Source organism: Belonocnema kinseyi, chromosome 5, assembly GCF_010883055.1.
Source record: "Belonocnema kinseyi isolate 2016_QV_RU_SX_M_011 chromosome 5, B_treatae_v1, whole genome shotgun sequence".
In the NCBI taxonomy this organism is placed as follows: domain Eukaryota; kingdom Metazoa; phylum Arthropoda; class Insecta; order Hymenoptera; family Cynipidae; genus Belonocnema; species Belonocnema kinseyi.
Window position 1 is genome coordinate 86119150 of NC_046661.1, and position 13839 is coordinate 86132988.

General features: G+C 22.9%; 1 protein-coding gene across 5 annotated transcripts in view; it reads left to right on the forward strand.

Moving 5' to 3' along the window:
- Positions 1-13839, forward strand: part of LOC117173441 (trichohyalin-like) — a 106645-nt gene that overhangs the window by 86428 nt on the left and 6378 nt on the right. For all 5 annotated transcript variants that reach the window (XM_033362015.1, XM_033362013.1, XM_033362010.1 and 2 more), the window contains one exon: positions 10185-11292. In XM_033362015.1, coding sequence (XP_033217906.1) covers positions 10185-10190 — 6 coding nt within the window. In that variant the 3' untranslated portion in view covers positions 10191-11292. The remainder of the gene's footprint in view (positions 1-10184; positions 11293-13839) is intronic.

Consider the following 13839-nt stretch of genomic DNA (forward strand, 5'->3'; position numbering starts at 1 on the left):
GTTTGAATATTCATAATTTAAGTAGAAAATTTTATCTTTTTTTGTAGAAATTAATCTTCTTGGTAGAAAATTCATCTTTTTGCTTCAAAATACATTTTTTTGCTTGAAGATCAATTATTTTAAATAAAAATTTCATCTCTTTAGTTCAAAATTCAATTGTTTCAGTTGAATATTCATAATTTTAGTATAAAATTTGTCTTTTTTGGTAGAAATAATCTTCATGGTTGAAAGTAAATTTTTTTTTTGTTAAAGATTCAGGATTTTAGTAGGAAATTTGTCTTTTTGGGTAGAAATTAATCTTCTTGTCTGAAAATCTATTTTTTTGGTTAAAGATCAATTTTTTTTGGTTTATGATTCATTATTTTAACTGAAAATTTCATCCTTTTGGTTGCAAATTTAACTATTCCAGTTGAAGATTCATCATTTTAGTTTAAAATTTGTCTTTTTTGGCAGAAATAATTTTTTCTTGATTGAAGATTCATTATTTTAATTTGAAATTTCATTTTTTGGTTGAAAATTCAACTATTCCAGTTGAATATTTATAATTTTGTTGAAAATTGGTCTTCTTTGGTAGAAATTAATCTTGTTGTTACAAAAATCATCTTTTTCGTTAAAAATCCGTTTGTTTTGGTTGAAAATCAATTATTTTTAATTGAAATTTCATCTTTTTGGTTGAAAATTCAACTATCCCAGTACAATATTCAGCATTTAAAGTAAAAATTTTATTTTTTTGGTTGAAAATTTAAATGTTTCAGGTAAAGATTCACTATTTTTGTTTAAAATTTGTCTTTTGTCGTAGAAATTAATTTTCTTGATTAAAGATTCATTATTTGAATAGAAAATTTCATTTTTTGGTTCAAAATTCAATGGTTGCAATTAAATATTCATAATTTAAGTAGAAGGTGTGTTGTTTTTTTTGGTAGAAATAATCTTCTTGGTTTGGAAATCCATCTTTTTGGTTAAAAATAAATGTTTTTCGTTGAAGATCAGTTATTTTAATTAAAAATTTCATTTTTTGGTTCAAAATTCAATTGTTGCAGTTGAATATTCATCATTTAAGTAGAAAATTTGTCTTTTTGGTAGACATAATCTTTTTGGTTGAAAATCCATCTTTTTGGTCCAAAAGACATTTTTTTTGGTTGATAATTCAGCATTTTAATTAAAAATTTGTCTTTTTTTGGTAGAAATTAATTTTCTTAGTTGAAGATTCATTATTTTCATTGAAGATTTAATCTTTTAGTCCATAATTCAATTATTCCATTTGAATATCCATAATTTTAGTTGAAAATTTTATCTTTTTTTGTAGGAATTAATTTTCTTGTTTGAAAATCCATCTTTTTGGTTAAAAATAATTTTTTTTTGTTGAAATTCAATTATTTTAAATGAAAATTTCATCTTTTTGGTTGAAAATTCAACTATTCGAGTTGAAGATTCATCATTTTAGTTGAAAATTTTTCTTTTTTGTAGAAATTAATTTTCTTGGTTGAAGATTCATAATTTTCATTGAAAATTTCATCTTTTAGTTCATAATTCAATTATTCCATTTAAATGTCCATAATTTTGGTTGAAAATTTGATCTTTTTGGTAGAAATTAATCTTCTTAGTTGAAAATCCAACTTTTTGGTTAAAAAAACATTTTTTTGGTTGAAGATTAAATAATTGATCCTTTTTAGTTAAAAATTCAACTATTTGCTAACCAAATTTTTATCGAAAATTTGTCTTTTTACCGGTAAAGTTAGTTACTGGTTATAAGCTGTTATTTTGTTGAAAAGTCGTTTTTTTTCTTGTAAAAAATTCAACTGCTTATTTGAAAGTGGAACAACTTAGTTAAAAATGAGTTTTTTTGTTTGACGATGAATTATTTTAGAAAAAATATTTCTCTTTTGTTAAAAACTAAACTATATTCTTTATAATTATTTTTTTACTTGAAAATTATTTTTTTTTAAACTGAAAATATAGTTATTCATTGTTTGATTAAAAATGTATCTTCTTCAGTTGAAAATAGCGTGATTATTTGAATTCGGGAGTGAGTAGCTGCCGATAAAGTAGAAATCTTGATTACCGGTGCTAACTTGATATGAAGAAGGGAGGTTAATTCGAGGAACGATTTTTCTGTTCTATCACTTCATTAGTTCGTGATTTAAAACAACAATCACACAACAATAAAACTATTGCTTTTTTCATTAATCATTTGCGATTATTTGTCAGTTGTGAACAGTGATTTTTCGTGGATTATTGTGCATTTTGTTATTCTTATACATATATCTGAAAGTTGATCTCTTTGGATAGCTTGTAAGTATTTTTTAGAAATTTTTGTGTTTCTTTTATACCTTTATACTTATTTTTACCAAATGTTTTTCTATGTGTTTTTGTATTAGAACGTTGATAACAAAAATTCAAAAAACAAACAAAATTTTAGGTCACATACGATGCCTTTTACGGATATTTATCATGTTTTTGATTAATTTTTTATTTAATAACAAAGAAGATTTTTTTGTAACTTTTCAGAAATTTCTTTAAGATTTTTAGATTTATAAACAGTTTCCAGTGGATGAGAATAATTTAAAAAATTGTTTTTCATGTTATTATCAGGTTAATAAACAAAAGTTATTTTTGGAATCAACAATACTACTACTACCACCTACTTTTCAATCTATACGCCCGATTTTTTTAAATGAATTAACTAAGAATTTCTATGATCTGTAACGTCTTGAAAATTTACAATCATTATTTGTTATTCAAACATTTTTCATGAATAAATTCAGAGTTTCTTAATCTTGTTTTTTTTTATATTTATGTAGATTAAAAAAAAAAATTAATTCATCTTGGGGGTTTCTTTGAACAGTAAAAAAATGCAGTTTATTTTTGTTATCTTAAGAAATGAAATATACAATTTTTACTATTTTGACTAATTTCTTATTTATTTTTAAATTTATCTAGCTTGTAAAGAAATAAAAAAATTGAACTCTTTTTACATTCGTAAAAAAAAATTATTTGAATTGAAATAATTTTTTTCAATTTTTGATTTTAAAATAAAAATAAAAAACAATACTTCTAACGATCCTCTAAATATAAATTCAGAATATTCAAAATTTTTTAATTTATTACGAAATAATTAATTATAGAACGGAAAATATAAATTTGGAATAAAGGACGATTTTTTTTTCATTCAATGTGGCCGTTTTAATAAAAAAAAAAATTCCCGGTTTTTTCCCGCTTCGCAAGCTTTTTTAACGGTAAATTAAATTAACAAATTCTAACTCTAAAGCTGAAAAAAAATTCAATTTGAAGTAATAAAAACTGAGCTGCAAATCATTAACCGAGAAACATTAAAAATTGAGAGATTATTTTTATTTCAAAATCTTCATGTAGTTTTAGAATTTTTAACATTTTAAATTGTTTCTAAAATTAGTTTAGAATATTTAAACATTTTTTCAATCCGAAAAATAAAAAATATTCCACATTCATTTTGGACAATTTTGAAAATATTTTTAAATATTCTCTTAAAATTAATTTTTTTAAATAAATTGTTTAGCTTTGAATATTTATTTTCTAATTACTAAGTTTAAATGAACCCTCAAATGTTTCTGAATATGAAATCAATCGATTTTTTCTCAATTAAAAAATGTCAGTTTCTTAAATGTTAGACTGAAATAATATCTGAAATTTAATAATTTTTAATATAATGATTAATTAATAATAATTAATTAATTAATTGAGAAATACAAAAAATAATTATAATTATATTATTCTGAAGTTATTTTAAAATTGAAACTAGTTGATAAAGTTTCAATCGGGCATTTATTTTGTTTTAGTTACTAATACTTTCCAATTGAAACGGTTTAATTTTTACCCTAAAATCTAGAAATTCTTAATTTTGAAGTGATTCCGAATCGTTTTGTAAAATAAATTTTATTATTATTCACTGGTTAATCTTTAATGTACAATTCAATTTTTAATATTGTAATTTATATTCTCAGTTGATTAAAGAATCATTTTTTTAAATAAAGAATTGTCGGTTTCAAACGCTCATAATTTTTAATATTTTAAGTCTTTAAACGGAATTTTTTTAATGAAAGGTATTCGAATTACGCATTGTAAACTGAGCGATATCATAATTGAAACATATACATATTTGTAAAATTCCCGGCAAAAAATAATTGCACGGTCATTTATTGGTTTTCCCGGTCTTATAAAATTCCTGGTTTTCCTGATTTTCCCAGTCCAGCGTGTTTGAATTCGAGTTTTATGACTAAAAGAATACTCGAATTTTAGTTTAAAATTTATAACAAAACCAAGTACAATACAAGAATTATAAATACAAAAATCACAACTAAAACTGTTTTTGTAATATCCTGAGCTCATTCTGTTTCAATTTTAAATAAAATTCAACTACTTCGTTAAAAGTAAAACTCTTTTGTTAAAGATAAAAAAATTAATTAATTTCTACCAAAAAATATAATTTTTCAACTAAAACCGATAATTTTTCAACGAAAAACTGAATAATTAAATTTTTGGACAAAAAAATAAATGTTCAACCAAAGAAATTAATTTATACCTAAATTTATGTAATATTTAACTAGAATATATATATATATTATTTATTATTTATTATATATTTATTAATTCTCAATTTTTATGTTGTCAATAAAATTTCCTGGTTGAAAGTAACTCTTTTGTTATAAATTAATTTTTTTGGTTGAAGATACATAAAATGTACTTTTCAACCATTAAATCTGAATTTATAAGAAAAGAGTAAAGTTTTCACGCTAAAAATTTAAATTTTTTAGTAAACAGTGGACTTTTAAGTCGGAAAAAATGAATTTTTAACAAAAAAGATAATTTTTAATTAAGAAACATGAATTTTTAACAAGATAGGTTGAATTCTCAATAAAAAAGTTGAACTTTCAACAAATAATAATATTTTATTTCAACCAAAAAGTGGAACTTTCAACAAAAAAGAATAAAAATTCAATTGTTTGGTTGAAAATTGATAATTTTATTTTAAAATTTTAGAAAATTAATCTTTAACGTTGAAAATTAATCTTTTTAGTATAAAATCCCACTATTCACGTTAAATATTCATCATTTTAGTTGAAAATTCAACAATTTGGATGAAATTTTTTCTTTTAATTGTAAATTCAACATTTTCGTTGCGAATTCAGATATCGTGCTAAAAAATGTTTGTTTTTTTTTGTAGAAAATTATCTTTTTCTTTACAAGTTAGTATTTTTGATAACAAAAAAAATTTTAATTAAAAATTCAAGTATTAGAGTGCAATATTGATCATTTTAGTGAAAAGTCATTTTTAGGTCGGTAATAAAATTACTTGGTTGAAAGTCACTCTTTTGTTAATAATATTTTTTTTGGTTGAAGATATATCATTGAAATTAAAATTTTATTTCTTTGGTTGAAACCTACGCTATTTGATTGAAAAGTTGTTTTTTTTTTCATGAAAACGCATTTCTTTGCCGAAAAATTAACTATTTTGTTGAAAATTGGTTTATTTTTTGGTTGGAAATTATTTTTTAAATTGAAAATGTAACTATTATTCCAGTTAAATATTACATAAATTTTTTAAAAATTAATTTGTTTGGTTGAACATTTATTTTTTGACCAAAAATTTAATTATTCAGTTTTTCGTTGAAAAATTATATTTATTGGTAGAAATTAATCTTCTTGGTTGAAAATTCATCTTTTTAGTCAAAAATTCAATTATTCTAGCTAAAGATTCATCATTTCAGTTAAAAATTCTTCTTTCTGGTTTAAAATTCAACTATTCCAGCTAAAGATTTATTGTTTATTTGAAAAGTTTTACGTTTGGTTTAAAATTAATTTTTTAAACTAAAAATGTTACTATGCAATTTTCGGTTGAAAATAATAATTTTTTTAGTTAAAAATTCAACTATTTCGTTAAAAATTCTTGTATTTTGTTAAAAAATTTGATTTTTTTGGTAGAAAATTAATCTTTTTATTTGAAAATTAATCTTCTTGTTCAAAAATTCATCTTTTTGGTTGAAAATTCATGTGTCCCAGTTAAACATTCATTGTAGTTAAAGATTTATCACTTTGGTTGCAAATTGAACTGTTTTGTTGAAAAGCTGTTTTTTTGTTGTTAAAAATTAATTTATGTAACTGAAAGGTTAACTTTTCCATTTTTTTGTTTAAAAAACTGATAGTTTTTAATGGACAATTTAAGTATTTGTTTCAAAATTCATTTATTTTGCAATGTTTTGCTCTTTTATGTTAAAACATGTTCAGTATGAACGTCATTAATTAAAATTAACGTTTGCATTTCCGGAAAATATGAATATCTTATTTTCAGCTAACCGGGAAAATTGAAAAACTCGACAGAGAAAAACCAAAAATTTTAAATCGTCTGCCGACTCACCACCCTGATTTATTTTCAGTTATATTTTCGGCTTCTTCAAATTTTACCGGAAATTTAATTTAAAACCCCGGATATTTATTCCTCATTTCAGAAAAATCCAAGTTTTAATTATTTTAATAGTTTTATCAATTTATAAAAGTGGTTTTTACTTTATCTACACTCGCAGATTTGTCAAATTATCTGAGTTTACTCTAAATAATTCATAATTTATTATTAAATTTGTATTATTATTTACTATAAAAAAATCCCTTTTAAAATTTTTTGCTCTGAGATTTTTCCCCTGACCTTAAGTTTAATAATCGAATTGATGATATTTCAAACATATAGACATTCATTTTCTTAATCTAAAAAAATACATTTTTATTTCGAGTTTAGAAGAACGTAATTTAAAAGAATCCTTGTAATTTCTTTGATAAAAATCAGTTTTGTTTTAAAAAATTCAACTATTCCAGTGTCATATATAATAATATACTATATTATATTTGACTATATTGATGAAAATCCACTTTATTTTATGGTTAAGAATTAGATTTTTAAAAGAAAATTTAGCCATTTAATTTTTGGTTAAAAATGTATTAATGAATTTTTCACCAGGCATGAGTGGTTTAGTAGGGGTTCGAAGATTTTAAGAGATTTTCAAATATTTTTTACAATTCATTTGTAAGTCGCCCTGAATTATTATTAATTTATCCTAAATCCTTTAAAATTCTGTTGAATTCGTCAAAATTCATTCAATTCTACTTAATTAAGTGAATTTTTAAAAAACTGTCAAAGTTACTGAATTCAATTAAGTTTTTTCATATTGTTTTTTTTTATTTTTCAACATTTTTTTCAATTCACTTGACAGTGAATTTTTTGAGACCGAGAAAACCCGGGAAATCCACGTTCGATTTCAACAGTTTTTAAATAATTAGTTGAATTATTATGTTTTTCAATTATGCTATTGTTTAGCTTGCAATGCGTAATTGAAAATTTTTGTACTTTAAAAATTTTTATTTCGAAGCATACATTTTTAATTTAAAGAATCTTTAAATGCTTTCTTAAAGACTTGAGCAAATAAAAAATAAAAGCCTTTGATGCTGAAAATTTTAGATAAAACCATTTTTATTTAATAAATAATTTTTTTTTTAATTTATCTGTACTTTATGTAATAAAAAGTAAAAAAAAAACGATTTAACAAAACGGTTTTAAACTAGTTCAAAATTTAAGAATTTTAAGATTTTAACGTTCAAACTTAAACGGTTTCAATTTGAAAGTCTTAGTCATTAAACAAATGTTAAGCTGTGACTGAAAGTTTATAAACTATTTTCAACTTAAAAATGACTTCATAATAATATATTCTTAATTAAAGGATTTTATTAAATTAAAAATATTGTTTCAATTGTAGAAAAAATTTGAGTAATTTTAAGAGATATTTCGGAGTTTTAAAAAGATTTAAAATTAGCATTCAAATTTTAGAAAGTTTTCTTAAAATTTTGTAAACTCTTTTTTGGAAACTTTGTTTAAATCTTTAAAAAAAACTTTTTAAATATTCTCTTAAAATAATTTTTCAAAATGAAAAGTTATTTTTAATTTTCCTATGAATCTTAATAAAATGTTTTTATTTATTTGAAGCCTTTCACAATTCTCTTAAAATCTCTTAAAATGACTCAAATCTCGCCTAGAAATATTCAATTTATTTTGACAGATATTTAGAAGTTCTGAAAAAGTTTCCAAAATAATTTTAAATTTAAAACAAATTTAAAACAGCTTCTAGATTTCTCAAGATTTTGAAATAAAATTTTGAAACTTTTCTAGGATATTCAAACTATTTAAAAATAAAATAATTGAATTTCTAGTTTAAGAAGTGTTCAGTTAAAAATTTTGCAATTTTTCAATATTTGATGTTTCTAGCTTAAAATTCCTTAAAATTATATAATTTTGAAAATTTTAAAGTTCATTGATTGATTTTTTAATGTAGAGCATTGATAATGATAACGTGGATTTATATTTTTTTATATTGAAAAATATTAGTACTTTGAATTTTATACGCCTAAATTATTGAGCATTTGAAAACAAAATGTTTAAATTAACCACTTTTAAATGTCAATTTTAAAAGTTCAGAATTTAACAGTTCCACTTTGAGTAATTTCATTTGCAGCTCAGTTTTTATTACCTCAAGTGGACAATTTTTTAGCTTTAGTGTTCCTTTTTTTAAATTTCATTGACCGTGAAAAATGTTTGCGAACCTGGAAAAACTGGAAATAAACGGGAATTTATTTCTTCGATTAAAAATATTTTTAAAATTGTGACAAACGAATTCGGACGATTTTTTATTCAGAATCTTTTGTTCCCAAAACTTGAATTTGCAAATAAAAGAAAATTTTGATTGAATCTGCGGAATGTTGTAAATTACACTGTTAACATTTGTATTTTCTTCAATTTAGAAAAGTTTAGTTTTAAAAAGTTTAAAATTTATTCACAAAAATTCAATTTACTTCATTGTTCATAGTAATTTTCTCTTTAAATAAAGTTTACGACTTGTTTTCAATTTTTTTGAAATTTTAAAAATCTCGACAATCTTAAAAATTCTTTTGGCTTGTACATTGAACAATTTAGATAAACTGTTATTTCTTTCTTGAGTGAAAAATCTTTATTTGTTAAAAATTCGTCTTTTTGGTTTTAAAATTCGCTCTTTTTTGTATGAATATCAACTTTTTTTCAATTAAAATGTAAGCTATGGCACTTTTTTGTTTGGAATTTATCTCTTTATGTTGAAAATTAAACTATTTTGTTCGAATTGAATTATTTTGTTGAAAATTCAAGTATTTTGTTAAACACCTAAAATTTCATTAACAATTTTGAAAACTTTGCAATTTTTAAAAATAAGATGAAATTTCTTCAATTTTGTTTAAATCCCTGGAAATGTTAGAAAGTTTCTAAAACCTCTTGAATGTTTTAAAAATATTCTAAAAAATGTTTAAACCAAAAATAATTCAAATATTTTCAAATCCCTAAAATCATTTAAAATCCTTAAATTATTAAAATTTTAAAAAATTCGTCTTTTTGGTTTTAAAATTCGCTCCTTTTTGTATAAATTTCAACTTTTTTAAAAATTAAAATAGAAACTATCACACTTTTTCGTTTTGAATTTATCTCTTTATTTTGAAAATTTAACTATTATTTTCAAATTGAATTATTTTTTTGAAAATTTAAGTATTTTGTTCAAAAGTCATATTTTATATCAGAAAATAAATTCTTCTCTTTAAAATAAATTAATGAATTTGCCAATTTTTAATTTGTATCTGAAATACTGTTTTATTTCGTTTTTTAAAAGATTCTATGTTAAAAGTATATTTTTAGTATATTTCTAGAAAATAAAGATTGAGTACAGTAAGAGGGAGGCGGGCATATAAATATTTTGTTGCGGTTTATTACATAAATTATAATGTAATCAGAGCTGAGATAGTCTAAAAATCTGCGACTGCAGATAAAGTGGAAATTAATTTTCTAAATTGAACAAAATTCCGGTATTCTAATACAGGTTGTCATGGAATTAAAAAAAAAATGACTGGAAAACCTGGAAAAGTCGATTAAAACAGCCACTCTGAATTTGTTACTTTTTGAGTGCGGAAAAAGTACCCTTTGGTCCCTATATTTTATCCCATAGGAACTGTGAGGCCTGCTATTTATGAAAAAAATTTCATTTGATGCTACTTAATTTTATTTTTCGAAACTGATTGTTTTTCAACTTATAAATAATAGATAATAAAAGATCATGAACATTTAGAAATTATTTTTATTTTACTTTCAGTTATAGTTTCGGCGACCATGACTTTCCTCAGCATATTTCTAAGCACTATTCATGACGTTTTTTAATGGTGTCATTTTGAATTCATTAAATTGGATAAGTGAAGAAAGAAAAGGGGACAAGTTAAGATTTTTTGTTACAATTTTATTCATAATGGAGCGTAATTTATTACATTATACTGAAAGAAACGAAACTGGTGAAACAAATGAAATAATTGACATAATATCAATTAAAGAAGAAAAAATAGACATTGAAATAAATAATAAATCAAATGAGAGTTTAAGCTTAACTGACAATGACAATTCAATTCCATTTTGTAATATTTTATTGAGTAAGTTTCTTGATCTCACTCCTGAAAATGATTTAACGCCTATCGAAAATAAATTAAATAGTAGAACTGCAGCTGAAAAATGTGAAAATAATTCTACGGCAAAAAGCCTTTCTCCAGAAAGAAATGAGAAAAAAAATAATTTACGTAATTCTCGGGAACAAACGAATATATTGGATAGTTATATAGAAATTCAAGAAAATAATTTTCGGGATGTAAATGTAGAAGTGGATATTGAAGCTGTAATTAAGAAACGTCAAAGAAAGACTGAGAAGCAGAGGCTTAATAGAGAAAGGAAAAAATTAGAGAAAAAAAATGAATTGTGTTTGGCTAATAAACGTAAAAGTACGGCTGAGGCGTCGAAGCGTTACAGAGAAAGACAAAAAGTGAAAGAAGTGGATATTGAAGCTGAAATTAATCAACGTAAAAAAAATGCTGAAAGGTACAGGCGTTATAGACAAATGCAGAAAATGAAAAAAAGTAATTTGCAGGATGAGAATGATATTGAAATTGAAAATGAGAGACTTAAAAAAAATGCTGAGAGGCAGAAACGTTATATAGAAAGAAAAAAATTAGAAAACGATGAATTATATTGGGCTAATCAACGTAAAAGGATGGCTGAGGCTATGAGACGTTATAGGCTAAAAAAAAAGAAAATAAATCAATTGCAGAATGGAAATGAACAAGTGGATGTTGAATTTGCAGCTGTGAATAAACGTAAAAAAACGTGCAAAGTGGACGAATCATGTACATTTTGAAACTGATGGCAATGTCATTGAAAAGGTATGTTCAAAGCATTTAATTTTGTCAAATTTAAAATATAATTACTTCTTTTGAAGATAAAATATTTAATTTAATACAAAATACTTTAAATTCCTTAAATTTCTAGCCGAAATTATTTCATTTTCAACAAAATAGTTGAGTTTTCGACCAGAAAAATATTTGTTATCCAAACAGATGAATTTTCAACACAAAAATACGAATTAAAACAAAATAGTTTTCAAGCTAAAAGTTGCATTAACAAACAAATAGATGAATTTTTCAAAAAATCGTTAAAAGATTTAACGGAGTAGTAAAATATTCAAGCAAAAAATATGAATTTTTTCGAAGACAGTTGACTTTTTAACAAACAAAATTACTTTTTACCGAGGAAAGGTGACTTTTCTACTATAAAAGATTAATTTTCAATTAAAAAAGATAAATTCTTAACGACACTGTTGAATTTTCCAAAAACAAATATATTTTCAACCAAATAGTTGAGCTATTTAAATTTACAAGAAAAGAGTAAAGTTTTTACGCTAAAAATTTAAATTTTTTAGACAACAGTGGACTTTTAAGTCGGAAAAAATGAATTTTTAACAAAAACATAATTTTCAATTAAGAAACATGAATTTTTAACAAGATAGGTTGAATTCTCAATAAAAAAGTTGACCTTTAAACAAATAATAATATTTTTTTCCATTAAGACGAATTCTTGACAAAATATGTGAATTTTCTACCAAATAACGGTAAAAAAACGAGTTTTCTAAAAAAAAATACTCAAAGATTTAACCAAATAGTACATTTTTCAAACCAAAAAGACAAATTTTTCTGGAAGATAGTTGGGTTTTTCAATAATAAATAAATTTTTAACAAAATAGTTCAATTTAAACTTTAAACAATTTAAATTTCAACCAAAAAGTGGAACTTTCAACAAAAAAGAATAATCTTCTGTCCAAAAAGAGGAGTTTTTAACAAAATATATGAATTTTCTACGAAATAATTGGATTTTGAACCAAAATACACAAATTTGTATCCAATTAATCGAATTTTTAACTTATCAAATATAAATTTCTAACCAAAAATGGAATATTTACATTTTTAGATAAAAACTCTGATAAAAAACAATAACTTTCAGCAATAAAAAATACGAATTAAAAAAAAAATTCAATTTTCAACGTAAAAGATTAATTTTCGACCCAGAAGATCAAAAAATACGAACTGTCAAATTATCCAATGTGTAGGAAAAATTTTTAAACATGGAATCGTTAAATTTTCAGATAAAATATTTTTTTTGACAAAAAAAGCAACAAACGATTTTTCAACCAAATTTTTGAATTTTCAACAAAAATAAATAATTTTTCGACCTAGAAGTTTAAGGTTTTACCGAAGAACACGAATTTTGAACAAAATAAATTAATTTTCAACCAAATTATTTAATTTGAAAGCCAAAAAAAGGCAAATTTTCTACAAAAAAAGTTGAATTTTCAACCCAAAAATAGGATTTTTCAACCAATAACTTAAATTTTCAACCAAATAGTTTAATTTTCTACCAACTGGTTGAATTTTGAACAAAAAAGGATCAATTTTCGACATAGAAGATTAAGGTTCTACCGAAAAAGAAGAATTTTGAACAAAATAGATTAATTTTCAACCAAATTATTTAATTTGAAAGTCAAAAAGACGAATTTTATACAAAAAAAGTTAGGTTTTCAACCCAAAAATATGATTTTTCAACCAAGAACTTAAATTTTCGACCAAATAGTTTAATTTTCTACCAACTAGTTGAATTTTCAACCAAAAGATTAAAATTTCAACAACAAAAAAATTGATTTCTTAGCCAAAAGGACGACTTTTAAAAAAATACATGGACTTTCTACTTGTTGAATTTTTAACTTATAAAATATATAGGTTCAAGTTTCAAATAAAAAATAATGTTCTACCAAAAAAGTCGAATTTTGAAAAAAATAAATGAATTTTCAACCAAATGATTTAATTTTAAAGCCAAAAAGACGAATTTTATTTTTAAAAAGTCGAATTTTCAACCTAAAAATACGATTTTTTAACAAAAAACTTCAAATTTCTAACAAACTGTTAAATTTTCAAGCCTTCTGAAAAACAGAATTTTTAGCATAAAAGTTCATTTTAAAAAATAGTGGAATTTTAAACTGCATAAAAATTTTTACCAAAAAAGATGAATTTTCAAGCAGAAAGGTGAACTACCACCTAAAAAAAGATCAATTACACAGGCCGACAAAATTTGACAAAGGTCCGGAACCAGAGACCAGACCTAGTATACCCGAAGGTTTTTGCTGCGCTGAATCCGAATCCGACTTCAGAAAAATTCCATCACCCTCAGTTTTCGAGATATTGTAACCTAAAAGTGCAAAAAACACCGTTTTTTGCTATATTTGAGGTTACATAGCATCTTGAATAAATTTTTTTTCAAAAACGGGCGAAAGCCTGAAATCTGAAATCCATTTTTCAGATTCAAGATAGCTTTTTTTTCATCGATATATCATTGATTGAAGTTAATTTTTTTCGCAGTTTCGTAACAACGTTAAAACACCC